At 41.3% G+C, this 27,897-nt stretch overlaps 1 protein-coding gene and 1 long non-coding RNA gene across 2 annotated transcripts in view; one reads left to right on the forward strand and one right to left on the reverse strand.

Annotated features, from left to right (window-relative positions):
• Window positions 1–27,897, forward strand: part of UHRF2 (ubiquitin like with PHD and ring finger domains 2) — a 78,779-nt gene that overhangs the window by 39,247 nt on the left and 11,635 nt on the right. The window contains exons 5-11 of the mRNA XM_084834470.1: window positions 1,822–1,931; window positions 11,394–11,580; window positions 13,878–14,001; window positions 15,243–15,350; window positions 16,407–16,511; window positions 22,691–22,797; window positions 27,722–27,884. Coding sequence (XP_084690596.1) covers window positions 1,822–1,931; window positions 11,394–11,580; window positions 13,878–14,001; window positions 15,243–15,350; window positions 16,407–16,511; window positions 22,691–22,797; window positions 27,722–27,884 — 904 coding nt within the window. The remainder of the gene's footprint in view (window positions 1–1,821; window positions 1,932–11,393; window positions 11,581–13,877; window positions 14,002–15,242; window positions 15,351–16,406; window positions 16,512–22,690; window positions 22,798–27,721; window positions 27,885–27,897) is intronic.
• On the reverse strand, window positions 1,797–9,359 carry LOC146352602 (uncharacterized). Its single transcript, XR_014787777.1, has 3 exons — window positions 4,515–9,359; window positions 2,805–2,881; window positions 1,797–2,257 (listed from the first exon to the last, which is right to left on the reverse strand). It is a non-coding gene; the product is annotated as an uncharacterized LOC146352602 (long non-coding RNA).

Here is a 27,897-nt window from a genome sequence, read left to right on the forward strand (position 1 = left end):
TCTGCAAACCTGGCAGTTCCCCTCAGCATGCTGATACCTCCTTCTTGTTCAGGGATGGGGAACCTCCAACTCACAGGCATGATATGGCCTGCAGGGGTTCCCCAGCTCATCCGCCAGCTTCATTCTCAGCCTCAACCGCCTCTCCCAGGAGGGAAAGCTCTTATCTCTGATCAGCAGATGGTCAGGAAGAAGAGCTTTTCCCTGCTGAGCATTGAAAAACGCTCCCTTGGTAGAGAAAAGCTCTTTTCTCTAATCAGCTGCTGACTGGAGATCAGAGCTTTTCCTGCCAGGGAGAGGGGGTAAGGCCTGAGGAGGAAGCTGTTCAGTGAATCAGGCCTGCTTGCTTCTGGAACTTGTCCTGCAGAGTCTTCTGCTTACTTCTGAGTAGTTATACAGAGGGTTGGTATTTGGGATGCTCTTTGAAAGTTATGCTGCGTTGGTTCATTCCTGTTTGCTTCTGAGTAGGCATTCAAAGGCTTGTCCTACTTACTTCTGAGTAAGCTTAGTTGGTAAAAATCCCCACCCGCTTAGCCTTTGGCCCCTCAAGACCTCTCCCAGACTAGAATTTGGCCATTGGAATGAACAAGGCCCCCCACCCCTACTCATGATTCTTAGTGGCCCAGTTTTGGCTCCATTTCTACTCCTCACCAGAAATTGCCATTACAGGGGGTGATAAAAGTGCTTAACCTTAGTCCTGTTTATTTTTATGTTGATTGTTATATTTGTTTCTATGTTAAAATCAATAAACTTATTGGGGAAAATGAAACTTTAGCTCTATTGTGCCTATGCTGCTTGATCTCTTGCTGCTATTATAGCAGACTGCTTATGTATTTTGTCTTAATGCTCTTCTTTATTGTTTTAGGGCGCAATCCTATGGCCGCTAGACAACTGCTAGATGGCCATAGGATTGTTAGGTTTTTGGGAACCGCCTCCCCACCGCCTCGTAGGCAGTGCGGATCAGCTGCGGGCTTGGATGAGCAGTGTGAAATGGGGCAAAAGGAGGTGTTCTCGGGGGCGGGGAGTGCAGATGTGCCGGTACGATGCTTCCTATGTGTCGCCCCGCCCCCCCGGCTCTGAAGTCCCATGGCTAGACAGCTGAAATTGGTGGTCTAGCTGCAAATGCAGGGCGACCAGAGTGTGGAAGAGAAGATCCCCTCCACACTCCGCCTGTCCTGATAGGATTGCTCCCTGGTTTATTTTAGATTATTGTTGATTTCATTGTGAATTACCCTGGCCTGGTCTTCTCCAACTTGGTACCTTCCAGATGTTTTTGAACGATAACTCCCAGCATTCCTGACTATTAGCCATACTGACTGGGGCTGATGGGAGTTTGAAGTCCAAAACGTCTGGATGGTACCAGGTTGGGGAAGGCTGCATTGGGCAATGTGCTTGGAAAATAAGTATAGATTCTCTAAATAAGAAATTTTAAAAAACCAAGGCTGCCTTGGGCAGTGTGCTTGGAAAAGAAGTATAGATTTTTGAAATAAGAAATTAAAAAAAAGCAAGTGATTGCTAATATCTCCATGATTTTCAGATAAATTTATCATTTATTTTATTCTGCTGTAAAAGTTTAATAGTTATGTTTCTGGGTTTGTATTAATAGTAATAATTAGTTTTAGAATTGCAGCCTGTGACATGCTTTTGATTAGTTTTGAATACAGACTTAAAACTTTTACCAGTTTTAACTTAAAAGTTTTAATTAACTTAAAAGTTAAAACTGGCTCCAGTAGTTTGAAGTAGCATTTATCTATGTTCCATTGGTCAACATTACAACTGGAATGAAAGAAACCGAACTTGAATGTTTTATACTTTAATTTTCAGAGGCCCAGAAGATGCCATAAATGATTGCAAGCTCCTTTTTATAGAGGAAATATACAAGATTGAAAAGCCAGGAGCATATCCACTGACATTTGCGGATGGAGAGTTCAAAAGTAGGTACTTCATATTCATATGCAATTTTCCACATTGTATAGAGTATTTTTAAATTCTCATTGATGAAAGTTGTCAGATAACTTTGGCAAACTATGCAGTGAATAATATCTTGTTTTTAGTAATATTTCAGATGTTTGTCTTTAACAGTAGTATATTTTAAGAGCACCAAACAAATCAATGGACCCTCAATATAACAAGGTAACACAAAATAAGAGTATATTTGATATATATTAAAAGTAGATACATCCACGCTGAGCAGGACTAGCTGTAACAGGTCTCAGATAGACAATGTACAAGGTCTCAGATAGACAATGGACCAACGTATCTGAAAAACACAGCCAGATGTGGTAACAATACACTTAATTGCAAAAGATTCTGTTTAGCAAGAATGTAGATATGACAATACTGCGAACACAGAGTCAAAATAGATAAGCATTTAATAAACTTGGGAAATACAGATGGTGTGACATCTGCCATGGAAAAACAAGTGATTTAAATAATTGATAATAAGGAATAATATACATTTACCTTGCAAATAATTACAATTTAAAATATGTCTTGATATTAACAGTGGTAAATATACTCATACAAAAGTGAATGTATTTGTAAAGAAATGAATTTAGTACATGAGTATTACTATTAAACGAGTAATAATAATAGTAAACAGTTATGACAGCTCTGGAATTTGACGCTGTTTCTGTACTTCATCAGAAAGAGAAACTTTTGTTAATGAGTAATCACCATGTAGCCAGTCAGAGTACCTCTCCAATAACACGCCCAGTTCTAAAGAGACAAGATAACAGGGCAAAGATAACTCTCACAAGGGCCTAATACAGATATCAATAATAATGATAAATTAACGTAAGCCTTACCTGAGAACTTGAAAAATATTTTGAAGCAATTGATTGGAGTGCTTCAAGAACTCCAGGAAAATGATAACTCTTTTGCCCTAAGATAACAAAATAATGAGTTAAATGACTGATAACAGTTGCTTGAGGCTTGCTAAGTATTAGCACCCAAAGGTTTGGTCTTACCAAGTGTATTCCTAGTCAGATGTTGCTCCTGAAAGAAGATAAACCTCCCAAACGTGTGGGAGGTTGTCCATAGCTTGTGAAAGGAAGAACGCCATAAGATGAATTTATGTGGTGTAATCAACATTAGCTGCAGTGACGTTGGCATAATGATTAAAGAGGCAGGGTAGCTGTTTAAAGTTAAAAACTTGACTATACATGTAAGTTGAGGTCCAACTGATATGAGGGACCCTTGTTGATACTGTGGCTGGACAATGATGTAAATAATTCAAATAAGTTAAAGAAAAGAAAAACAATTAAAGAAAAACAGATCTAGCATGTCATTTAAGCCCTCTGGAGCCATGGATTTTAGTTTGTGTATCCAAAAAACTTCCCTCTTGGCCAATACTTCAGACAAGACTGTATGTTTAAAGGGGATCCGTTGAATATGTTCCAAGGCAAAACATTTTAACAAGTCAGGTGGATGATATTGTTGCACAAAATGCATAGTCAGTGGGGCTTCTGCATTCAGTGTGTGTATCTTGCTTTTGTGCTCCGTGATCCTTAATCTGAGCTGTCTAGATGTTTGTCCCACATATAACTTAGGACAAAGACACCTGATAACATAAATGCCATGGTCTGATCTGCAGTCAGCGAATGATCTTAAAATATATTTCTTGGTATCCACAAGATTAAAAAACTCCTTGATTTGTAGGAATTGTGGACAGCACATACAGTACCCGCATTTGTAATGACCCATGACTTTTAGGCATAAGAATTGTTCTGTAGTACATCTCTGTGAACCAGCCTGTCACAAAAATTAGAGTTCCTGCGAAATCCCACAAGTAGAAGGCTACTGCAGTCTGGTACATCCCAGACCAAATGCCAATGCCTATAGATAATGTTTGATTCTCTGAGAATGATGATTGAATTCTAGAGAACAAAACAATCTGTTACTCCTTGCTCTAGCATGGGGCTCAACAAATTGATGACACAACTCAGAAAACCCCTATCTAAGAGTTCCCTGGTGAAAAGATCAGCATGTGTGTTGTACATGTAGTCAAATGTACTCTTTCTTTTGAAGCATAAAAATTGACCATAGGGAAGATTGAATTTCAAATGCTTGGGATGATTACTGAAAAGATGGAATTTTTATCTGTGGGTTTCACAGATATATTTTAAGAACCATTATGCAGGGCAGGGAGTGTCTTACTTCTATTGATCTGTAAGCTGTTCTGGGAGCCTTTTTTGGCTGAAGAACAGGGTAAACATTCTTCAAATAAATGAATAAAATAATCAGTATAATGGTGTGTATATTTCCCTTTAGGCAAAAGCACTAACACATTTCTAGTGGGTTTGCCTTCTTTAAAACAAAAACAAATGAATGAAGAACAAAATATGCAATTGCAGACTTCAACCTTTATTCCAATAATGATACCCCCCCCACACACAAGGTGTTTCATATGTAGTTTTGCCCAGTAAAAGCAGCAGAATAAGATATATATATATATATATATATCTCCATCCAGCCATCCCAGAGTCCTGTAAGATAATTAAAGATGAAGAGCTTGCCTGAAGAGAAAGGCTTGAATTGACTAAGCTTCCAGATGTGATGGCAGGAAGCTCCACAAGTTCAGGTCCACTACTGAGAGAGGTCTGTGAATTAAGACAAATATTATTTGCTTCCTGAACAGCATAGCGTAATCTGCATTATGCAGGACATTGTAGACATCCAAGGATTTAAGGCCTGCTTCCTGTAAATGGCTTGCTAATTCTGACTTAATATTACTCTTGGCCAGGTGTGGGCAGACCCTTGTGGAAACTTTGTTTTTTATTAGAACCCTGTGATCCACCAACTGGAGCATGGTGCAAAAGACATACACTTAGAATGAAAGAATTCTGTCTCAGTCCAGAGGCTCCTAGGGCTAATGGTATGATGACAGCTATCTTGCCCTTCACCTGTCTGGGGATGCATCCTCTTCAGTGTTGGTTCCTGGATGTGTTCCAGCCAGGGGTAAAGTGCCAGGACAAGTGTTTAGTCTCCTTTTGGATTTTGACATTCCCTGTGGTGGTGGATGCAGTCCAGCAACCTCCCACTCAAGAGCCCATTCATCCTGCAGCCCTCAACTGCTATAGTCACATCACTTCATGGGAGGGTGGCTCACTGTGCAGGACTCATGGTTAATGCCATGGTCCCAGGGTTGTGGTTTTCATATAAATGTCTTGAGCTGTTGGCTGTCATCAAGGCTTGTTGAGGTGGCCAGCAATGTGGCCACCATGCTTTACATCACGGGTGGGCAACTGAGGGAGGTCTGGCTGCCATTTTTGCCCCCCTGGATCCCACCCTATGGGCCACGGGGGGGAGGGATAATTTTTTAAAATTGGTGGCATATGATTGCAAAGCACTCAGTAGTGCTAAAATGGCTAAATTAGCTTAGTAGTAGCTATGGGCTGTTAAAATGGACAAATTTAGCTTGGTAGCAAGCTAAATGTAGTCCTTTTAGCACTCTGGATCTGTTACTGAGCGCCATTTGTTTTCTTTTGTTTTAAAAAAAATTTCGGGGGCACTGAGCGTGGCAAGGCCACATGTGGACCACAGGCCATGTTTTGCTCTCACTTGCTTTATATAAGGGAGGAAGGCAATACAAGATAGAAGATTCTTCTGGTCCTTTCACTGGTGTTGTGGGACTGGTACATACCTAGTTGCATCACTCCCATGGTGATTCGCCTTGCTGGCAAAGACAGTGACCTGGTAGACCACCTCAGCTGCACCACGCATTGCTCCTACAAGTAGACCCTTGCACATTGGGAAGTCCATTGAGAAGTTCCATCAGTGGGGGACACTGCAGATAGATTTTTTTACCACTTTCACCAACAGGAAGTGTCGGTGGTTCTGCAGCCAGGCAGGCATGGACAGCAGATCGCTGGGAAGTGCCTTCATCTTCAGGTGGGACAAGCGTTTCCGTTATGTTTCCTTCAATTCAGTTAATAATGAAGGTGGTCACAAAGATAAATCAGGATGTGCAGATTGTATTCTCATCAGTCTGTGGTGGCATCCGTTGCTCATGGCTCTGTTTCTGCTCTTCTGCTGGGATTACTCATGTCTGCTGGAACTGTCAGACCTGCACTGTCAGGACCGAGGGCCCATAACTCCATCCCAATGTCCTCATCCTCTGACTGACAGAATGGCAGATCTATCCCTAGTCCATCTTCCCAGCAAGATAGAGGGGATGCTGGAAGCAGCACATAAGCCATTTACACAGGGCTCCCATGCAGACCAGTGGTCTCATTTTCTTAACTTTTGTGGCTCAGTATGGGTTTAATGCTTTTTCATGCTAACTAGTGTTCTACGCTTTCTCTGTTTCCTAGATCTAAAGGGCTAGAATTCTCCTTCCTTAATATTTATTTGGTCGCTATTTCCACTTTATATCATATTGTGTCATCAACTGATGAAGCAGTTTATTTAAGTCCTATTTATTTAGTATTTATTTAAAAGATTTTTAATCCACCTTTCAGGGAGCACTGTCCTCACAAGGATGGCTTACAATATTATAAAACATGAACATACAAATTATAATTAAAGACATACCCACGCACACACAGCAGCAGCTATGATTTTAAGCACCAAATGCAGACTTGAATGAATGTGTCTGTGTCTTCAAGTTTTATTTAAAAAGCCAACAGTGCTGAGGCCATATATATCTCCCTGAGGAGGGAGTTCGAGAGGTATGTGGCCACCACTGAGAAAGCCCTATCCCTATTACCTGCCCGCCTAATGGCTCTTGCTGCTGGGCCAGAGAGTAAGACCCTGATTCTGACCTTAATGCTTGGGCAGGTTCACACAGGTGTAGGTGGCCTTTCAGATAAAGTGGTCCCCCAACCATTTAGGGCTTTAAAGGCCAAAACCAGCAACTTGAATTGAGCACAGAAACTAACACCTGTCTAGTGTAAGTGATACAGAATGGGAATATTATGATCCAAATGCTTAGCACTCACAAGTGTTCTAGTTGCCACACTCTGTACAAGTTGCAGTTTCCAAATCATCTTCAAGGGCAGCCTCACATACAACACATTGCAGTAATCTAAACTGGATGTAACCAATGTGTCACTTTCTGTGGCTAGGTCAGCTTTCTCTAGATAGGGCCACAGCTGTCAAACCAGCCTAAACTGGTTAAAAGCTCTTCTGACAGCTACCACCACCTGCGCCTCCATAGACGGAGCACTCCCAGATTGCACACCTGCTCTTCAGGGGGAAGTGTGACCTCATCCAGAGTCAGATCTAACCCACTATCCATTTAAGTGGAACTCCCAACCCATACTCCCTCCACCTTATCTGAATTGACTTTCAGCTTATTAGCCCTCATCCATTCCAGTACTACCTCCCCTGACTCCTGTCCCGGGTTTCAACTGCCTCTCTCAGATTAGATGGTGGAAAAGAGAGATAAAGCTGCATGTCAGCCACATATTGATGGCACCTCAGCCCAAACCTGTGGATAACTTCTCCCAGCAGTTTCATGTAAATGTTGAAAGGCATGGGGGACAAGACAGAACCTTGACGTTTCCTGAAAAGTTGGTGACCAAGGGGTGAAACAAAAGTCCCCCAGCACTACCTTCTGGGTCTGTTGTCCCAGGAAATGCTGGAGCCACTGCAACACCGTGCCCTCACGTCCCATCCCAGAGAGATGGTCCAGAAGGATTTCATGGCCAGTGGTATCAAAAGCCACTGAGTGGTCCAGGAGAACCAACAGGGTAATAGACTCCATATCCATTCCCTGGCATAGGTCTTCAACCAGAGTGATCAAGGCAGTTTTTGTCATGAAACCAGGTCTGAATCTATTGAATCTCTCCTGTTGTATTTGAGTTCTCCGGACTCCATGAAGCCTGCCAGTAGACCTCATTCAGCTGATCATAAGACTTCTGAGTCACTACCTACTTGGATCTGCAGTAGCTCATGTTCAGTGTTGCTTTCCTGGTGGCTTTTACCTCTGTGAGGTGGACTAACGAACTTTTGTGCTGCGCACTCGAGCCTGCTGTATTTAGCCCTTTACAGGGATAAGATGACACTCAAGCTAGATCTGTTGGCTATGTCTTTTCTGCTTGAGGTGGTATTGGCTTTCCACTTAAACCAGGCCGTTGTCTTGCCTGTGTTTTTATCTTAACCCCCCATCAAGAGTTTTTTGCATACATTGGCTACTGGTACACCCTAGCCTTCTACATTGACAGCACAGCTCTGTTCTGCTGTGACTCTCATCTTTTCATATGTTTTGAGGGCCCCAGGAAGGATCTACTGGTGTCAACTCAGCACTTCTCATGCTGGCTTTCGTCAGCTATCAAGGTCTGCTGTGATCTGGTTTGGCTCCTGGTACTAATGGATAACTACACACAATTTACGAGAGCCATCACATCTTCCATGGCTTTTCTGAAAAGCATCTCTGTCCTTGAACTGTGCTGAACCTGTTGTGGTCACAGCCATCGATATTGGTCAAACATTACATGTTAGAAGTTGGACTCAGTAGGGTGCCCCTCTCAAATGGGCTGTGCTGAACTCTGTTGTTGCCTAACATCAACTGCCCCAACTCCAGTAAGCCAACTTACTATTACTCCATATGTGGTACTGCACAGAGACCATGAAGAAGAAAAATAGGTTGCTTAGCTATAATTATTTCCTTGAGTGGTTATCTGTACAGTCACACAACTCACCCTTCTATCCCACTACAAGTGGTATTTTGACTTGCTCTTGCGCTTCCAAAAAGGATCTCTTCAAAGTCAGGAAATGTACGTTAAAAGGGCAAATGCAGTTTAGTGTAAGCCAAGTGCAAAGTGATGCACGTTGGAGCAAAAATGGTAACTTCACATATACGCTGATGGGGTCTGAACTGGCAGTTTACAGTAGATAGCACAATGAAATGATCCACCTGCTGTTAAAAAGACAATTTCTGTGTTGAGGATCATTAGGAAAGGAATAAAAAATAAAACTGCTGATAGTATAGTACATTTATTTAAATATAAAGTACAACCATTTTTGGGATACTTTGTACAGTTCTGGTTAGTGCATCTATAAAGGATATTGTAGAGCTGGAAATGGTACACAAAAGGGCAATGAAAATAATCAAGGGGCTGGAGCAATTCCCCTGTGAGGAAAGGTCACAGCGTTTGGGATTTCTTAACTTTGAAAAAAGGCACAGGGTGGGGTGGGGTGGGGAGATGAAAGGTATATAAAATGATGCATGATGTGGAGAAAGTAGATAGGGAAGAGGTTTTTCTCCCACTCTTAATGCTAGAACCTGGTGTCATCCAATGAAATTAAATCCAAGACCAACAAAAGGAAGTATTTCTTCACACAGCACAAAGTTAAACTGTGAAATTCACTACTGCAAGACATAGTGATGCTTGGAGTGCTTTAAAAAGATATTAGACAAATTAATGGAGGATAATGGCTATATCATAATGACTATATAGTACCTCCAGTAGCAGGCAGTGTGCCTCTCGATATTAGGTGATAGGGAACTTGAGGAAGAGGGTGCTATTGTGCTCATGTCCTGCTGTGGGCTTCCTATAGACATCTGGTTGGCCACTGTGAGAACAGAATTCTGGACTAGATAGGCCTTTGGTTTGATCCAGCCGCGCTCTTATGTTTTAAAATAGCTGTTATGACAGTCCATTAGGAATCACAAGGTGGGAGTCGTTTTTAGTGAGAATACTGATGGCTGTCACAACTCTTGGCTGCCTCTAGAAAGTTCTGAATGTTCCTTTGTGCAGGCACAGAACCCCCAGCTGTGAGTACACAGATGACCACCCAACGAACCACAGTCATAGGTAGCAATTCCCAGAGGACTAGCCTCTCATAAACTCATAATATTTCCCAAGTGTAGTATATTTTGTGGTATAATTAGAGGTGTAAAATTTTTGCAAATTATGAAACCTAGGAAAAAATCAAATCTGGGGGAAAATGGAAAAATATGCAATAGTTATTTTTAAGTGCTCTTTAGAGATCAGAAGTGACTTTGTTACTTTAGGAACATAAAATGTATTATGTATATAACTTGGTTTCCCCATAAAATTACCATTAAAATTACAAACATTTCAAAGTAATGTTGTCAGTAAATTTGTAATAACTGTATGAAGAAACTATACTTTTAAAGTTAATATACCAAACGTGATAATTTTATGAGAAAACCAAGTTTAACATAACACATTTTAGGTTCCTATTTTATGTCTGACCAAAAGGAACTTTGGCAAGTAGTTCCTGAAATATCTGAAATTCTAGAAGCCAGAAGAAGCAGGAAGATTTGAAGACAGAGGAAGACTGGTGGTGTTCAGCAACTGTTCCTGTTTATGAGGAAATTTACCTACCTGTTCCTATTTGTGGGGTGATATTTAGGAAAATCTAGTCTTAAGGAAAAGCTGTCGAGGGTTTATTTAGCTGTGGAAGACTCTCTTACGTATTAGGAATGATAACCATAATATTTTAAGAATGTTTCAGCAATCTTAGCCTATTATTTGAAGAGTGACATTTTATTCCCCTTTAAATAGTTCCTTTTAATAAACATCCTAATTTTTGTTCATTTTGAATGGTTCTCTGTAGTGGTCAATCCTATACCTACAGCATAGGAACCTACTGAGTTTTTTTTTTAAGGTAGAGAGGGTTTATTTTGGTGGCACTGGGTAAAGATTTTATAACCGAGGCAACATTCCCTAACAGTGAGGCCTTGGCAACTTTATTAAAAACTGTGGCAGTGAGATCCACAGACTGAACCTTCAACGTTTTTGGGGGGATAACCCGCGTGTTGTTCTATTGTATGTGGTGGAAGTGGCGGGATAACAGACAGCGTTTCTCTCCCATGGGCGTTTTAGGATTATATTCATTGACTGCTGTGGCCTCTAATCAAAAAAAGCCTAGAGAATCTATAAGGACTCTACAGAACAATACCCAAACTGTAGAAGAATGCACATTTTCTTCACATATTATATGGTGACTCTGCATTGGGAAACTAAGCCTGACTTGGAGCTTCCCTGCATGTATGTCAGTAAAATGTACTTTAGATCAATAATTTTAATAAGGAATGGAAGAAATAACTATTGGGAAGATTACAGAGAGGCTTAAAAAAATGCTTCTGCATGGCCTCAAAATTTCCAGAAAGTTTACATCTCTAGTCTTCCTATAAACTTCCTGTTACATAGTTTTTAGAAATCATTTTTTGGGGTGGGGACAACAATGACAAGAAAAGCAGGGGGTGGGGGTGGGGTTCAAAAGTTTTGATGTTTTTTTCCCCAATCCATCACAGGTATAATCTATAATTAGGGTGAGCTCTCAAAATACATATTTCGTAAAGTGTGGCTTAATATTAAGTATGCTTCAGTTTGTTTGTTAGTTTACTCATTCTTATGTGAAATCAAATTTAAATCCTCACTGTAAGAGAGAAGATCAGTTTGTTTCCTTTTTCTTTACAGGAAAAAGTGGGCCCGAATGCAAGCATTGCAGAGCTGACCCAGATAAAGAATGTCGATTTTGTTCCTGTTATTTGTGTGGAGGAAAACAGGATGCCCATATGCAGCTTCTCTGTGATGAATGTAACATGGCCTACCACATATACTGCCTGAATCCACCTTTAAGCAAGATACCAGAAGATGAAGACTGGTAGATAATGCAAGACAGATTTGTTTATAATTATTTGCTATGTAAGATTGTAGGGGGAATAGAGAATTTCAGTTTTATAGAGGTGTAGACATTCTAACTGCCCCTTGAAATGATAGGCCACTCTAAGTCTTTTTGAGGTAAATGGACCTTGCATTGAAGGAACAATTTGAGGATTAGAATTCTTTTGTGTTCAGTGAAAGAAGAAATTCTGGGATTGTTAATATTTTACTCACAGAGGAAAAAATTGCAAAATGAATGTTGCTTCCACTACAGCTGATAGTCATTTAATACAAATAGTTACTCCTAACCTGCCCTGTTAGTGCTTAAAGAATGGAAAAGGGTTGGATTTCCTTCTACACCTTTTTAATGTATGCTTGTAAATGAGATGAGGATTGTAATCCATGCTAACAATTGTGAATACAGAACCATAGAGATTCGTGGGAGTTGATGAATGTATGACACAATAAGCCACGTATTCTATTTTCTGCATTTGCCATCCAGGAAATTCATAGAGAAATGAATGATAAAAGATTACTCTGTAATATAAAATGTGTCAAAAACCATGAGTTAGAATCATCTGTGTAAAGCATAGATGTCAACAATTCTAGATCAGTAGTATGTATCTACAGGACGTATCTCAGGGACCTGTATTGGGTTGTTTTAGTAGATTATAGTGTTGCTCGGTTTACGGTGCAATCCTGTGTTTGTTTACTCAGAACTAAATCCCACTGCGTTCAGCTGGGATTATTCCCCAGGAAGTGTGCGTAATTCATTAATTACTGAATTTCAGGTCTTATTGGATACAACCAGATTATATATGTCTGAATGATGAGGAATGCTGTCCCTTCATGTTTGCTGTTTAAAAAGCACAATGGGATGCCTATTCACAAGTACATTTAGCTATGAATAAGCACTCCATTTGTTGCTTGGAACAGCTGGCTGACGCACCTACCTTTGAACGAATCTATCTGCAAATAAGAATACCAGCATGCTATTTTAATGTCATCTATGTTTTGTCCCTTAATATTCTCAAAAGTGTGTGGTGTGTCCACTAAAACAACTGTTTGGATCCAACTATCTGCCTACAGAGCATGGTAGGCGGATGCTGACTTTTCCACCCCTTCTGTCCACAGAGCCCCACAAAAATTTTCCTCAAGGATCGGGGGCCCGTGCTGAATGGAGTGGACTGTGATGCAGGGGGAAAGGGAGAGACTGCAGAAAATTGGGCAGTGGCACCTTGCGCTCAAGGGAGCATTTTTGGGGTGCTCTGGAGGCTGGCGGGTAGACTAAGGGTGCACCCCCTCTTGCAGGCACCTTCCGTCTGCCCCTTTGGTGGGCAGATATCTGGATCCAACATGTTGTTCGGTGGTGAAATAACTGAAATGTATCGTCAAGAGAAACTAAATTCTGGAGACTGTGCAAAATTATGTAGAGTCAGTAATTTTGCATGTATTCCTGGAATTGCAGAATTTATTTTCCTGCTAGTCATGGAAAGTAGCGAGAAGCTACAGAGTGAAGCACTTCCATCTGACCAGTTTAAATATCATTCAGGAATGCTTGCTCAAAATCAAAACTCAGCAATCTTGTTCACCACAGCCTTTATGGTGATAGCTCAGCCAGCTGCTGCCAAGCGTGATGAGCCAGATGTTTCCTCCCAGTCTGGTGCTGCAGGGACCAGCCTGACCCCTCCCCATTTCCAAATTTGGGCAGATGCCTGGGATTTGTTTTGGCTCTGTGCTTGCTTGGTTTGTTGGACATATGTGCAGAGCCAGAAGAAATCACTTCTTTTGTCTCCTTTCTATGGATCTGAACTGGAGCAGGGAAGTGGAGGCTTTTGGGATTGCTTCTGTACCTGCCATGCACTCAAGCTGAAAGCACCTAGCAGGTGCAGAGACAATGTGAAATGCCTCATCCCCTTGCCAGCTTCAACCTGGGAGGAGGAGGAGGCATGTTTCTATGCCTGCTGAGTGCTCTGTTGTAGGGTTGTAGAGTTATCCGAGAATTGTTTAACCCTTCCATAATGCACACTGGTTGGGCTCGGATGCAATGACAACCCCAGTCAGGGGCTGAATATGCAAAATGTGCACCAGCACTCACTGCAGCTCACCATGGCTTAAACAACCCATGATGGGCTATTGGATTGTGCAAACTGGCTTAATGAAGGAGAAATCAAGAGATAAAAATGAAAGAAGGGGTTATGGTGTAGAAGCATATTGTTTGAAATCCATTCGTCATTGCGCTTCTGGCTTATTTTTCACGCAATGGTTGTTATTTTTAAAAGATATCAATCTTTTTAGGTACTGTCCTTCCTGTAAAAATGATTCTAACGAAGTTGTAAAAGCAGGGGAAAAGCTCAAACAGAGTAAAAAGAAAGCAAAGATGCCATCTGCCTGCACAGACAGCCAGCGAGATTGGGGCAAGGTAAAGCATATTTAGAAACAGGTATTATAGTGTGTTCCCTGCAAACATGCATACTAGGATACTGCGCGCATGTGCGTGCGTGTGCTCAGACACACACACACACACGGAGTATGTACTATGAGAGTACTAATTAAAGACATGTTAGTCATCAGTTATTTGAGTTTTAGTCTGTTAATTGATAGGTTTTCATACCCTTAAGAAAGCTTCAGAAGCAACCCCCCCCCCCTCTGGTTGGTGCAAGGGAGGCATCCTGGACAGTGTGGGTTATGTTCCCTTACTGCCCAGGACAAGGCAGGAATCATGTGCCCAAGAATCTTTGTCTTGGTCCAGGAGACAATGGCTCCGCCTCTCTAATTCCTTTCCCTGCCTTCAACCGGGACAGAGGTCTTCTCGATTTTCCTGGTCTTTCATCTCAAACTTACTTTTTCTAAATCTCTTCTGGCTCTGATTCCACAAAAAGCATTTCCCTTCTAATCATCCCTCGTTTCACTGTTATTTCTCCACCACTTACTTGAGCAGGATTTAAAATAATTCAATCTGACTAAAAAGTCATCCCTGATACATCAGGAGACAAACTTTAATAAATATAATTACTCCATAAAAACTGTAGATGGCAGGCACACCCTCAGAAAAGGCATTCTCCCTTCACTCACATAGGAATGAGTGCCTCTTCTAAGATGGCACCTATTGCAATATGTACACAAACCATTTAAATGCAAAACATTTGAAGGCGCAAGTGACATCTGTGGCCTGAGTCAGTAATGGACTGGATGATGGTAATAAAATGAAGTTCAGTCCAGTTAAGACAGAGATTCTATCGGTGGGTGGTTCATCTGACCTAGATTTTGTCCAACCTGTTCTGGATGGGGAATTCTTCCTTTGAAAATCTGAGAAGCATGTTATAAATCTAAATATATCTATTTAATCTAAATAAATTTATTTGCAGTGTGAAATATTCAGTATAGTTTTCACCCTGTTTTTCATATGGTATGTGTTACAGTGAAATTCTCTCATTGTCTATAAAATCTTCAGTAGCCATTTTCAAAAAGTGAGTTAAGGCCACGATTCATAGAGCAGGGACATTTTTCTTGAACAACAGCCCATTCATAAAAGTGGTATGCAATGGAGTAGAAAGAGGGAATGTTTACACATCAGAATTGTGTTGTATGTGTATACCCCTCTCTTCATAAAACTTCTTAACCGTTTTGATTAATCACTTGTTGTCTCCCTTGTGTCTGTAGGGCATGGCCTGTGTTGGTCGTACTAAGGAATGCACTATTGTTCCTTCTAATCACTATGGACCTATACCTGGAGTTCCAGTTGGAGCAACCTGGAAATTCAGAGTGCAGGTATGAAGTTGAGATTAATTGTCCTTTCAGAAGTTTTGGCCTACAACTCAAATCTGCCTTCGGCAGCATAGCTAATAGTGAGGGATGATGGGAATTGTAGGCCAAAGCATCTAGAAGGCCACAAGTTGCCCACCCGGGTGATTAGTCTAAACTTTTTTCTTTTTCCTTGTGTCATTTTGTGAGCAGATCACAAAAGTTCGTTCCAGTTGCATTTCTGTGCATAAAACAGTTGTAACGTCATCAGCCGTGATCCAAAGATTCCAATGCACAATAGGCCAGTGGCTTTTCATTCTTTCCATTTCTGAATTTCCCCTAATTATTGGGTCTGGCTTGTCTGTTGGCAGACCTACCAACACATTAGTACAAGTGGACTTTTTTGATCCTGAGCTGAATTTTTTAAAATGCTCAGACAATCCTTTACTCTTGAGTAATGGCCAGGATCAGAAATCAGTTTGCGTAGTTCAGTGGTCCCCAGCTTTTTGAGCTGGTGGGAACATTTAGAATTTTGAAGGAGTGTGGTGGGTATTCTAGTGGCTGCCATGATGGGCATAGCCAGTCACAAAATGCTTATTTCCCAGAAGGAAAACTTTAGAGAATAAAAGAAAAATAACTTGCCCAAGAACCTAACTACAAGGCAGAGGTGAAGTCCAAGCACAAAACCATTCTTGAACCTAAATAAAGATGGCGCTGGGCAGCACTTCCCTTTGCAGCATGCCAGTCTCCTAGTTAATTTTTTTTAATTACAAAAGAAAAAATAAAAATCAGGAGGGACTGGGAGCCTGGTGGGTTCCAAGAGAGTTGTCTGCAAACATATTGGTGCCCATGGGCAACATGTTGGAGATCCTAGGTTTAGTTCTATGCACTCAGGGTTGAATTTACATTTCTTGAACTCCAGCCCCATTATGTATTACAGAAGGCTTTTGAAGCTGACAAGTTGCAAAAGCAGTTGGTTATGTATTATGGAAATCTGTATTCAAAGAAAAAAATGAATGCAAATTTATACTGGCAAATGCTGTAAGAACTTGTTTAAATAACTCTCTTTGTTTTATTTCCAAGGTGAGTGAAGCAGGTGTTCATAGACCTCATGTTGGTGGAATTCACGGACGTAGTAATGATGGAGCTTATTCCCTTGTGCTGGCTGGCGGATTTGAAGATGAAGTAGTAAGTTTTATATCCAAACTATTTTATGTGGGTTGTGCGTCTGATTAATTGATTTGCTCCATGTTGTTAATCAATAACTTACTTAGGTATAACTTAACAGTACTAGTAATAATTTCACAGAAATGTTTTAAAATGGGTGTATTTCTGGTTTATCTCTATGTCAGTAGGGGAGAGAAGAATAGCGGCTCCTATACTTGCAGGGAAATACTTGGGAGGGTGGCTCAAAACTACTCTTCCCACCCTCCCCTAAGACTTTGTCCATGGGAGGTACATGAATACTTCCCTCTGTCACTTGGGGATATTCCTGGCAGTTGAGGTCAGGGTGTAGGCCCTAGCCCTGAGTAGGATGGGGGTTTAATTGTGTTGACTGACCACAATTCAGACAATACAAGGAGCTGCAAATTCCACCCCCTGAAGAGTTGTCTTGAATGAAAGGAGATTGAACCAGGGTTGGCCCTACCATTAGGCAGAGTGGAGCAGTCACCTCAGGCAGCAGATGCTGGGAGGTGGCAGCAAGATGCTGGAGGAGAGACCTGTGTGTCATGTATCCTTCTCTGTGCCTCCTAAGTTGGCCTGCTGCCTTCAGGAGCAGTGAAGAATGCTATTCTATCACCACTGTTGAAGACAAGTTCATCTGTCAGTCTCCTGATGGGATGGTAGGGGACACCCTCTTGTTCTTTGCCTCAGGCAGCCAAAAGTCTTGGGCCGGCCCTGGATTGAACCATACAAAAGAACTGTGGTAACGGACAAGGAGAGGAAGAACTGGACTCAGAGACAGTGTGCCAATTGGTGTGCTGTATCTAGGACCAAGCTGCTTCCCTGATAACTGTTGCTGTGAGATGAAGGGAGGCTGAGGAAAATTCTCAAATCTTTCCTCCCAATGTCATCTTTAGGGATGAGAGGAGGGCTCAAAGCAGTCATTAGTAGCAGGTATTTGGGAATTGTGGCAGCAAACAGCTTGCTTTATTCCTTTGTCCTCCTTCCTCTCTTCCCACAATTCATCTCACCTTCTGGCCTGCAAATTTCAGGGGGGGGGGAATACTTGCATCAAATATTTCTTAATATACTCATAAAACTTAACAATGTATTTTTTGTGCATCCTCAGAAATTGGAGTTTCTTTGTGTAGTAAGAGATCAGAATCTTCTGGGAAGCAGTGTCCATTGAGGTCTTCACAAGTCTACACATGTGAAGATTGGAACTGCATATACTTACCCAGCTCAAGTTTCTTCCCACAGTGCCTCAGGCCAGAAATACAGAAAGTACTCTTTAGAATCTTCAGAATAGGATTCTCCATGCTTTAGAATTATTTTTAATATCTGGCATGCAGTTCCCAACCATGTTGGTGACAATGTACTCGTGTCACATGCACTTAGAAAAGAATTTGCATATGGAGGGTTGTATCCAATGGTGACCCTTCTGCTGACAGAAGTCTCTGATCTAGTGGGAATTTCCATGAGCAGAAAGTGGGGTGGCTGAGTAGATTATTTTTGCAAATTCCTCCTATCTGCCACCCCACAGGTTGTTCTCTCTGAAGCAGATTTGGTGGGGGGCACAGGGGGCTGCAAAGAGAAGGATGAATCAGTAAAACTTGCTTCTCGTCCCCCCCCCCCCTTCCTCTCATGGAAATTTCCATTGGATTTCTATATCTGTCAGTGGAAGGGACACAATTGGATATAGTCCTCAGTGTATTATTTTGCTTTCAATGGAACTTACCAAAAGCACATTAATGCCTTGATTATATTATTACATTTTCAGTGTTACAGCACTCCTGTTCCTTTCCACTATAATTTAATTTATTTATTACACTTATATCCTGCCTTCCTTCAACGATGGAACTCAAGGCGTTGTAAATGGGTTTCCTAGGCAGGAGAATCACGCCACCATAATTTCAGCAAGGTGGCTGCATCAGAATGTTTCTGCAGTTCAAAAGTGTCTTTCATGTTAGGCCTAAGGCTCACTGAGGTGACAACTTGTGTCTGAACTATATTATTCCTGGCTCCAAGATGGGGTTCACATGAGCAAATGTTCCTCTGTACAATAAATAAATAAATTCCTGCAAGAAGAAAACTAGCAAATCAGAGAAAAGACTAGGATACAATACCTCTCCCTGCTATGCTATTTTTTAATGTGGTTTTATATGGAGAAGCATCCAGTCATGCCACCACCCCCCATCCCCACCGCAGCAGTCTAAAGTGGTAGAGGCCAGATACAGATTTGCCATACCAGTAAGAACTAAATCTCAGTTGGGGGAAAAATAAGAGATTGAGAAATGACACAGTGAAGTACTGAGCTTATTTTTTATACATATTGCCATTTGTGGCAGATTCTCAGACTGATCTCAGTATCTATCACCTAGAAGCAGATGTTGGGAAATATTTACAACTCATAAACAGAGCAGCAAGCTGTTCTGCTATGTGATGAATCTATCTTTGTGTCTTTTTCATTTCAAGAATCTAGCCATGGTTTGTTTAGGCATAAGCTGTTTTCTACAATCAGAGTAATGTTCACACCCTCTTCTCCAGCTCTGTACCATCAGGAGGAATTCTGAAGCATGCTTCTGGTGAACGATAAAGCAGTAAGCAATGTGCTAAGAGTTGTTGTTAAGAACCATTAGTAAAGAAAATGAAATAAACATTCTCAGTAGCATCAGAATATTATGTATTCTTTGCCAACAACACTTACTCAGCTTCTGCCACTGTGGGAGTTTGTCTCTAACGGCATTGGTGACTTTTGGTTGGAGAAATTCCATCAGAAAGGGCGTGATGCTGAAACATTACTATAGCACTGGAAAGAACTGCAGAAACATAGGCATACCCTAATAGCAGATAATGGCTTTGAGTATGTTGGCTTTTTTGTGACACTGACATTTATGTTAGGTTAACAAGTGAAGTATTTACATAGTGGCAGCCCTTTGGGATATAGTTAAGCAGCATTCTAAAGTAGCAAATTACTTAAACGTTTGTGCACTTTCATTTCTTCTTGTAGTGACATTTTCTTACAGAAGTTTCACCCATTTTACTATTTACGTATAGACCCAGTTCACATCTATCAAGCACACATGGATTGTTTAAACCATGGGTGGTTGGGACTGCGTGGGAGGAAGTGAGTTCCCTCCTGACCCCTCGTCCACTTCTGCTTTGTTTCTGCTTTGGTAAACAACCCAGGTTGTGTTCTGTGATGTCTGAGAAACAACTCAGAGTTTTAACTCATGGTTTGTTGCTGGGTATTATTCTTGAGTTATTTCTCCCTCAACAACCCAAAGTGCTGGGCTTGAACATCACAGAGCACAACCCAGGAACATTCCTGGGTTGTTTAACAAAATGGAAGCAGGTGAGTGGTCATGAGGCAGCATCCTGTGCTGAGGTGGCCAGAAAGTAGATTTCCAGATGATTTGGCCACAAAACTCACAGCATCCCTCACCATCAGCCATGCTGGCAGTGGCTTTTGGGAGTAAGTTCAAAATATCTGGAGATCTGCTTTCTGCCTTAAACAACCCACAGGTAGCTGTTACGTTGAACTAGGTCATACTGTCTATATGTCAAGGTTTGCTAACTACATATTTGTAATTCCAAAACCTCTCTGTCAAGGCTGCAGTCTTGAATCATTATATATACAGCCTGTTAACATTAGCAGGAGTAAGCATGCATAACCGGTTACAGAATTTCTGCCAGTCTCTGACAAGTTGCCTATCTAAGTTAGTTCAACAGAAAATCTCAGAAAAGGTTATAGAAATCCCAGGTTGAATAATTGTAGAATAACTTGCTCATAAGGAAATCAAGCTTCTAAATGCAGGGCCCTATTAGCTTCTAGTTGCTGCCTTTTAGTAAAAAGATTAGTGGGTTAATTTTGTAGCATTCTTTATTTGTACCAGTTTTAAAGTTGTTGGTCTTATGTATTTAATTATCTGTCTTCTTAATTTATAATTTTTTGTTCTAAGTTTTGTTACTGTCAACTAAATATCTCTCATTGTGTTAATTTTAGGGTAGGGAAAATATTAAATGTTGCTTTTCTAAAATTTCTTAGGCAAGAAAACTATCTCTAGAGAACTGTTTTAGTTTCGCTGTGTCTTCATTATGAGTCGCTGAAAAGAGATAAAAGGAATATTTATGATGTGGCTATAAAATCAATTTATATAATGGCATTATAATAATTGATAGCACTTTATGCTTTCATAAATTGCTTCTAAAGTGCTACAAATCATTCATACATGCTTGAGAAATCATTAATCAATGTTTAGTTTGCAAGACAAGTCAGTAGGTTGCTACAGCCTTCTACCAATTTGCTTATTACTGTCTATAATATGTGAAATGGTATTAGCTAGCACTTTTTAAAACATTTGTTTAATACATCTTTTTTATTTATAGTCTGTTTTCCATGCTCACATTTTGAATAGGTCAAGAAAAAAGAAAGCATAAATAACTCATACCTTTTCCCCTACCCCCTTTGGCCTGCTGTTACCAACAATTTTGTGATTAATGTTAATAGTGTGCTCTGTTTTGTTGTAGTAGGTTTGTTCTAGTTCATTTGTGTCATGTGCTGTTATTATAATGTGGTAAGAGAGCTATTGCATATTTTGTTACTGCTGCCTTCAATTGTTAGCTGAAGTATGTGACATTACTTCTAATGCATTAGAAGTATTTCCCCCCATGAACAGTTGATACAATTTGTTTAGCCCAATAGCGCTGCTTTCATATTTCTGTAAAAGGTTGCAGTCGTGCTAGTGGCTAAATTCATCTCATCTTCATGGATGGGAAATCTGTGGCCTGTACCCCCGCCCCCGGTGGTTAACACCACCTTCTTCAACATTAAGCTTTTTTTTTTTTAAGACCATTGATGCCCATGGCAGATTTTTAAAACCTAATTGCAGTTGGGGGTGGGGCTTTTCAGAGGGATCCCAGCTGGGAAGAGTTAGCCCCTCCATTCTTGCTGTAACCCCCTGAAAATTGCTCCATGCACAGCAATTAGGCTTTTAAGAAGGCTCCTGTTGGAGCCAATGGGAAGCTTTTTCAAGCCTAATTCCTGCACGAAGGGGCCATCTTCATGAATTCTGTGTGTGTGTTTGGATAGGGTTGAATGGGTAGGTGTATGAAAGAGAGAGTAGCATCCACAACTGACATGCCGCCCCTGGAAGGTTACCCACAATGAAATGTGGCCCTTTGGCTGAAAAAGATTTCCAATCCATGTTCTGGATGTTTGAATTTGTTTAGTTACAGATTTGTTAAAATGCCTCAGGAAAGGTGACAAACCATTGAGTTGTTAAGGGAGAAGTTGGGTGGACTTCAAAATAAGTTAGCCTAATGCAAACTATTAACAGATGTTGATTCCATTCTTGATACTTTGGAGAAGAGATGATGTAAGATTACATAGCTGAATGTGCTAAACCATATTATAATATATCATAACTGAATAGTTCTTTTTAGAACATTAAAACACATACAAAATATATAATTAGTTGGAGCAAAGGTTTTATGGGGAGTCATCCGCCTATCTGCATACCACTCAACCTTTTTTCCAAAAAGGTACGGACTAGGGAGTGCAATCCTAACCCCCGATGTCGATGGTGTGTTGGTGCCCCTCTGCTGGTGGAGAGGAGCACCCCTGGGCAGGAGGACCGTGATGCACCCAGGTGGAAAGCTGCTGCTACTGCTAGATCCACCAGTTTTTTGCTGGACCCAGAAGTGCTCCATTCTCCCAGATGAGTCTGATTTGGGCCTGTCAGCTACACCAGCCCTGTAGGTGATGTAGCTAATCTTACCCATCGTTTGCTCTCACTGGAGAGGGGGAATTGTGAATCCAATCCTGATGACCCCCTCCCTTTCTGCCCTGGCCAGCATAAGCAATCAGGCTTGGGATATGGTGGGAAATCTGCTGTGCCTTTCCTCCCTAGCCCCGTTTAGGATTGCTCTGTAAATAATCTGTTCTCCTAAAAAGCTACTTAGGGAAGCCAGTATTTTTATATGTATTATAATATGTATATATTACTTACTCTCACACACACACACACACACACACACACACACAAATAGCTGTGGCATCAGCAGACCAAGTGTTGGCACTTTTTTATATGTAAAGCCATTATTAGACAGGGCACAGTAAATTTTCCAACAGAATATTTGAGCTCTTGCAGTCCTGTATTCTTAGCTTGACATTTTAAAGAGTACTTAATCTTCTCATATAGGATCGAGGTGATGAATTTACTTACACTGGGAGCGGTGGAAGAGATCTTTCTGGCAATAAAAGGATTGGAGAACATTCATTTGATCAGACCCTAACACATATGAACAGGTAGGCAGGTGTTGAAGATATTTGCCAGTTCATTTTATTCAAAGGAGGAAGCATCCATTCCTTTTAATAAGGAACTACCATTTAGAGTCATTGTTCTTGTAATCTTTATAAGCATTACTGTGGAATTTCCTTGACGTTTATATATGATGTGGATTCTAAATTACCTTGGGCAAGGGCCTGCCTTTTGTGTTTTCTTTTTACACTGATGATGAAAATCATGATGATTGGAACATGTAGAAGATGTGTGTGTGTTCTGTCAGTATGATAAAGTAGTTATAACCCTTTTTTACCAAAATGAAAGTTTCTAATGGACCGAGAGAGAAATTCAGCCTTAAGTGAAACCTCCAGTAATTATGAGGCAAATGTTGGCATGAATTACTCATTGTTCATAGGCGGCTTTTCTCTAGGAGAGATAAAACACTCTAGTAAAAATATGCTGCATTAGGAAGACAAGGTGATTCAGCATTCTAGATACCCAAAGATCAAATTGTGTAGTAGGTACATTATATTGGAAATGGATCCATTCATTAAAATACCCATTCTGTGTCATTTCATAGATCAAAGAATCTAAGAAAATGATTGGGATGCCAAACTATATGGTTTGCTTAGATACAGTCTATCCCCATAGGACATAATGGAGCCCTTCCTTCTCCAGGTGTTCCCTCGAGTTGTGCAAAGTGTACCACAATGTATCTGGCCAATACTTCCAGTGGGATGTTTTTCACACCTCGTGTAGACTCAAGCAGAGGCTCTGCTGCTCCTGAGTCTGAAAGGATTGCATTGTGCAGCTGGTTCTTACACTGTAATCCTAAGCATTTTTATTTGGAAGCAAGGTCCCCAAATTTGATATGACTTACTTCCTAGTAAGTGTGTTAAGGCCCCTTCATGGATCACTGCCTTGATGTGCGAAGGGGCTTGCGTAACTCAATGAAGCCATAAGCTATGCCGTGCAGGGCCACCCAAGACGGACAGGTCACGGCGGAGAGTTCTGAGAAAATGTGGTCCACTGGATAAGGAAATGGCAACCCACTCCAGTATTCTTGCCAAGAAAACCCCATGGAACGTATCACAAGGCTAAAAGATATGACGCCGGAAGATGAGCCCCTCAGGTCAGAAGGTGTCCAGTATACTACTGGGGAAGAGCAGAGGGTATTTCCAAGTAGCGCCAGAAAGAGTGAAGCGGCTGGGCCAAAGCCGAAAGGACACTCAGCTGTGGATGTGTCTGGTGGTGAAAAGAAAATCCGATGCTGTAAAGAACAATATTGTTTAGGAACCTGGAATGTCAGATCAATGAATCAAGGTAAGCTGGAGGTGGTCAAACATGAGATGGCAAGATTGAACATCGACATCTTGGGCATCAGTGAACTAAAATGGACAGGCATGGGCGAATTTAATTCAGGTGACCATTCTATCTACTACTGTGGGCAAGAATCCCTTAGAAGAAATGGAGTAGCACTCAAAGTCAATAAAAGAGTGGGAAAAGCAGTACTGGGGTACAATCTCAAAAATGACAGAATGATCTCAGTAGGAATCCAAGGCAAACCATTCAACGTCACAGTAATTCAAGTCTATGCCCTAACCACTGAGGCCAAAGAAGCTGAGGTTGATCGGTTCTTTGAAGACCTACAACACCTTCTAGAACTAACACTAAAAAAAGATGTCCTTTTCATCATAGTGGATTGGAATGCTAAAGTAGGAAGAAATAACCGGGATAACAGGCAAGCATGGACTTGGTGTACAAAATGAAGCAGGACAAAGGCTAATAGAGTTTTGCCAAGAGAACCCGCTGATCATAGCAAACACTCTTTTCCAACAGCACAAGAGACGACTCTACACATAGACATCACCAGATGGTCAATATCGAAATCAGATTGATTATGTCCTTTGCAGCCAAAGATGGAGAAGCTCCATACAGTCAGTAAAAACAAGACCTGGAGCTGACTGTGGCTCAGATCATGAGCTTCTTATTGCAAAATTTCAGCTGAAATCGAAGAACGTAGGGAAAACCACTAAACCATTCAGGTATGACCTAAATCAGATCCCTTATGAATATACAGTGGAGGTGAGGAATAGATTTAAGGGATTAGACCTGATAGACAGAGTGCCTGAGGAACTATGGACAGAGGTCCATAACATTGTTCAGGAGGCAGCAACTCAATCCATCCCAAAGAAAAAGAAATGCAAGAAAGCAAAGTTTCTGTCTGATGAGGCTTTACAAGTAGCTGAGGAAAGAAGGGAAGCGAAAAGCAAGGGAGAAAGGGGAAGATCTATCCAACTGAAGGCAGAGTTCCAGAGAATAGCAAGGAGAGACAAGAAGGCCTTCTTAAATGAACAATGCAAAGACATCGAGGAAAACAAGAGAATGGGAAAGACTAGAGATCTTTTCAAGAAAATTGGAGATCTCAAGGGAATGTTTTGTGCAAAGACGGGCATGATAAAGGACAAAGAAGGCAGGGATCTAACAGAAGCAGATGAGATTAAGAAGAGCTGGAAAGAATACACAGACAAACTATACAGGAAAGATCTGAATGTCCCTGATAGCCATGATAGTGCGGTCACTGAACTTGAGCCGGACATCCTCGAGAGTGAAGTCAAGTGGGCCTTAGGAAGCATTCCTAACAACAAAGCTAGCGGAGATGACAGTATTCCATCTGATCTATTTAAGATCCTAAAAGATGATGCTGTTAAAGTGCTGCAGTCAATATGCCAACAAATTTGGAACACTCAACAATGGCCGCAAGACTGGAAAAGGTCAGTTTACATTCCAGTTCCAAAGAAGGGCAACGCCAAAGAGTGTTCAAACTACCGTACAATTGCGCTCATTTCACATGCCAGCAAGGTTATGCTCAAAATCCTACAAGCTAGGCTTCAGCAGTATGTGAACCGAGAACCACCAGAAGTACAAGCTGGGTTTCGAAGAGGCAGAGGAACTAGAGATCAAATTGCCAACATTCACTGGATCATGGGGAAAGTAAGCGAATTCCAGAAAAACATGTATTTCTGCTTCACTGACTATGCTAAAGCCTTTGATTGTGTGGATCACAACAAACTGTGGCAAATTCTTAAAGAGATGGGAGTACCAGACCACCTTCCCTGTCTCCTGAGAAACCTGTACGAGGGTCAAGAGGCAACAGTAAGAACCGGACATGGAACAACCGAGTGGTTCAGAATTGGGAAAGGAGTATGACAAGGCTGCATATTGTCGCCCTGCTTATTTTACTTATATGCAGAGTACATCATGAGAAACGCGGGGTTGGATGAATCACAGGTTGGAATTAAGATTGCCGGGAGAATTATCAACAACCTCAGATACGCAGACGATACCACCCTAATGGCAGAAAGTGAAGAGGATCTAAACAGCCTCTTGTTGAGGGTGAAAGTGGAGAGTGCAAAAGCTGGTTTGAAACTCAACATTAAAAAAACTCAGATCATGGCATCTGGCCCCATCACTTCCTGGCATATAGAAGGGGAAGAAATGGAAGCAGTGACAGATTTTACTTTCTTGGGCTCCAAGATCACCGCAGACGGTGACTGTAGCCATGAAATTAAAAGACGCTTGCTCCTTGGGAGGAAAGCTATGGCAAACCTAGACAGCATAGTCAGAAGCAGAGACATCACTTTGCCGTCAAAGGTCCATCTAATCAAAGCTATGGTTTTCCCAGTTGTAATGTATGGCTGTGAGAGCTGGACTATAAGGAAGGTTGAGCGCCGAAGAATTGATGCTTTCGAACTGTGGTGCTGGAGAAGACTCTTATGAGTCCCCTGGACTGCAAGGAGGTCAAATCAGTCCATCCTAAAGGAAATCAACCCTGAGTGCTCATTGGAAGGACATATACTGAAGCTGAAGCTCAAATATTTTGGCCACCTAATGCGAAGAGAAAACTCCCTGGAAAGGACCCTGATGCTGGGAAAGATCGAAGGCAAAAGGAGGAGGGGATGACAGAGGATGAGATGGCTAGATAGCATCACTGATGCAATGAATATGAACTTGAGCACACTCCAGGAGAGAGCAGAGGACAGGAAGGCCTGGCGTGCTATGGTTCATGGGGTCATGAAGAGTGGACACGACTTAACGACTGAACAACAACAACAACGAAGTGTGTTAAGGAGTGCAGCTTTAGTTAGTTAAATGCTCTGTTTTCTGTTGTGGTTTTGATTTGTATAGAGGTGTTTCAGGAAATACCTGTAACAATGTGGAATAAAGTACTAAAATAAGTTTTAACAATATCATTTCTGTTTTGTAAGTCTTTCCAAATTATGCTACATTTTTATTAATGTCTTAAGTATTACTGTTTGGGGGCAGGGAAACCTGATTTGTACAATTTATCAAATCTAATTCCCCATAATTTTTCCTTCACTGATAGTAGCAGAATTCTTGACATTAGAAAAATGGTCACAGCGCTTTAAATAGTGCCTTGATTTGAACATGACAAAAACCAATTTGGACATAACAGATCATGAGCAGTGGTGCACCTTCACTTTGTGTTTTCCCTTCTCTTCCTTTATACCCGAGAGGAGGGAACTAAATGCTTTCACTTCTTGTTTGCAGTGAACCATAGTTTGCTGTTTTGTCCAAATGGAGCAAGCTGTGGTTGTGTGTGTGTGTGTGTGTGTGTGTGTGTGTGTGAGAGAGAGAGAGAGAGAGAGAGAGAGAGAGGGAGGGAGGGAGGGAGGGAGGGAGGGAGGGAGGGAGGGAGGAGTGAATGCAGAAGCCTGAGATGAGGTGCTGGTTGTTCTCATAACAAATCATGGTTTGGCATTTTGTCTGAATGGAGCCAATAATTCTTGACTTGAGGGTTGACTGAAATGCTATATCCTCTGCTAACCAAATTGAAATAGCTGGGTGTACCAAGGTACTCCCCAGTGCTGCTAATACTTTAGGAAACATTCCATCCTATGAAGACTTCTAAAAAATATTTTTCAGGGCACTGGCCCTAAATTGTGATGCCCCACTGGATGATAAAAATGGAGCTGAATCTAAAAACTGGAGAGCCGGAAAGCCAGTTCGAGTGGTTCGCAGCTCCAAGGGTCGAAGGATCAGCAAATACGCCCCTGAAGAAGGCAATAGATATGACGGCATTTACAAGGTGCATGTTTTTC

The sequence above is a fragment of the Heloderma suspectum genome, chromosome 2, assembly GCF_057233095.1.
Source record: "Heloderma suspectum isolate Gila_16-S chromosome 2, 16-S_ref, whole genome shotgun sequence".
Taxonomy (NCBI): Eukaryota; Metazoa; Chordata; class Lepidosauria; order Squamata; family Helodermatidae; genus Heloderma; species Heloderma suspectum.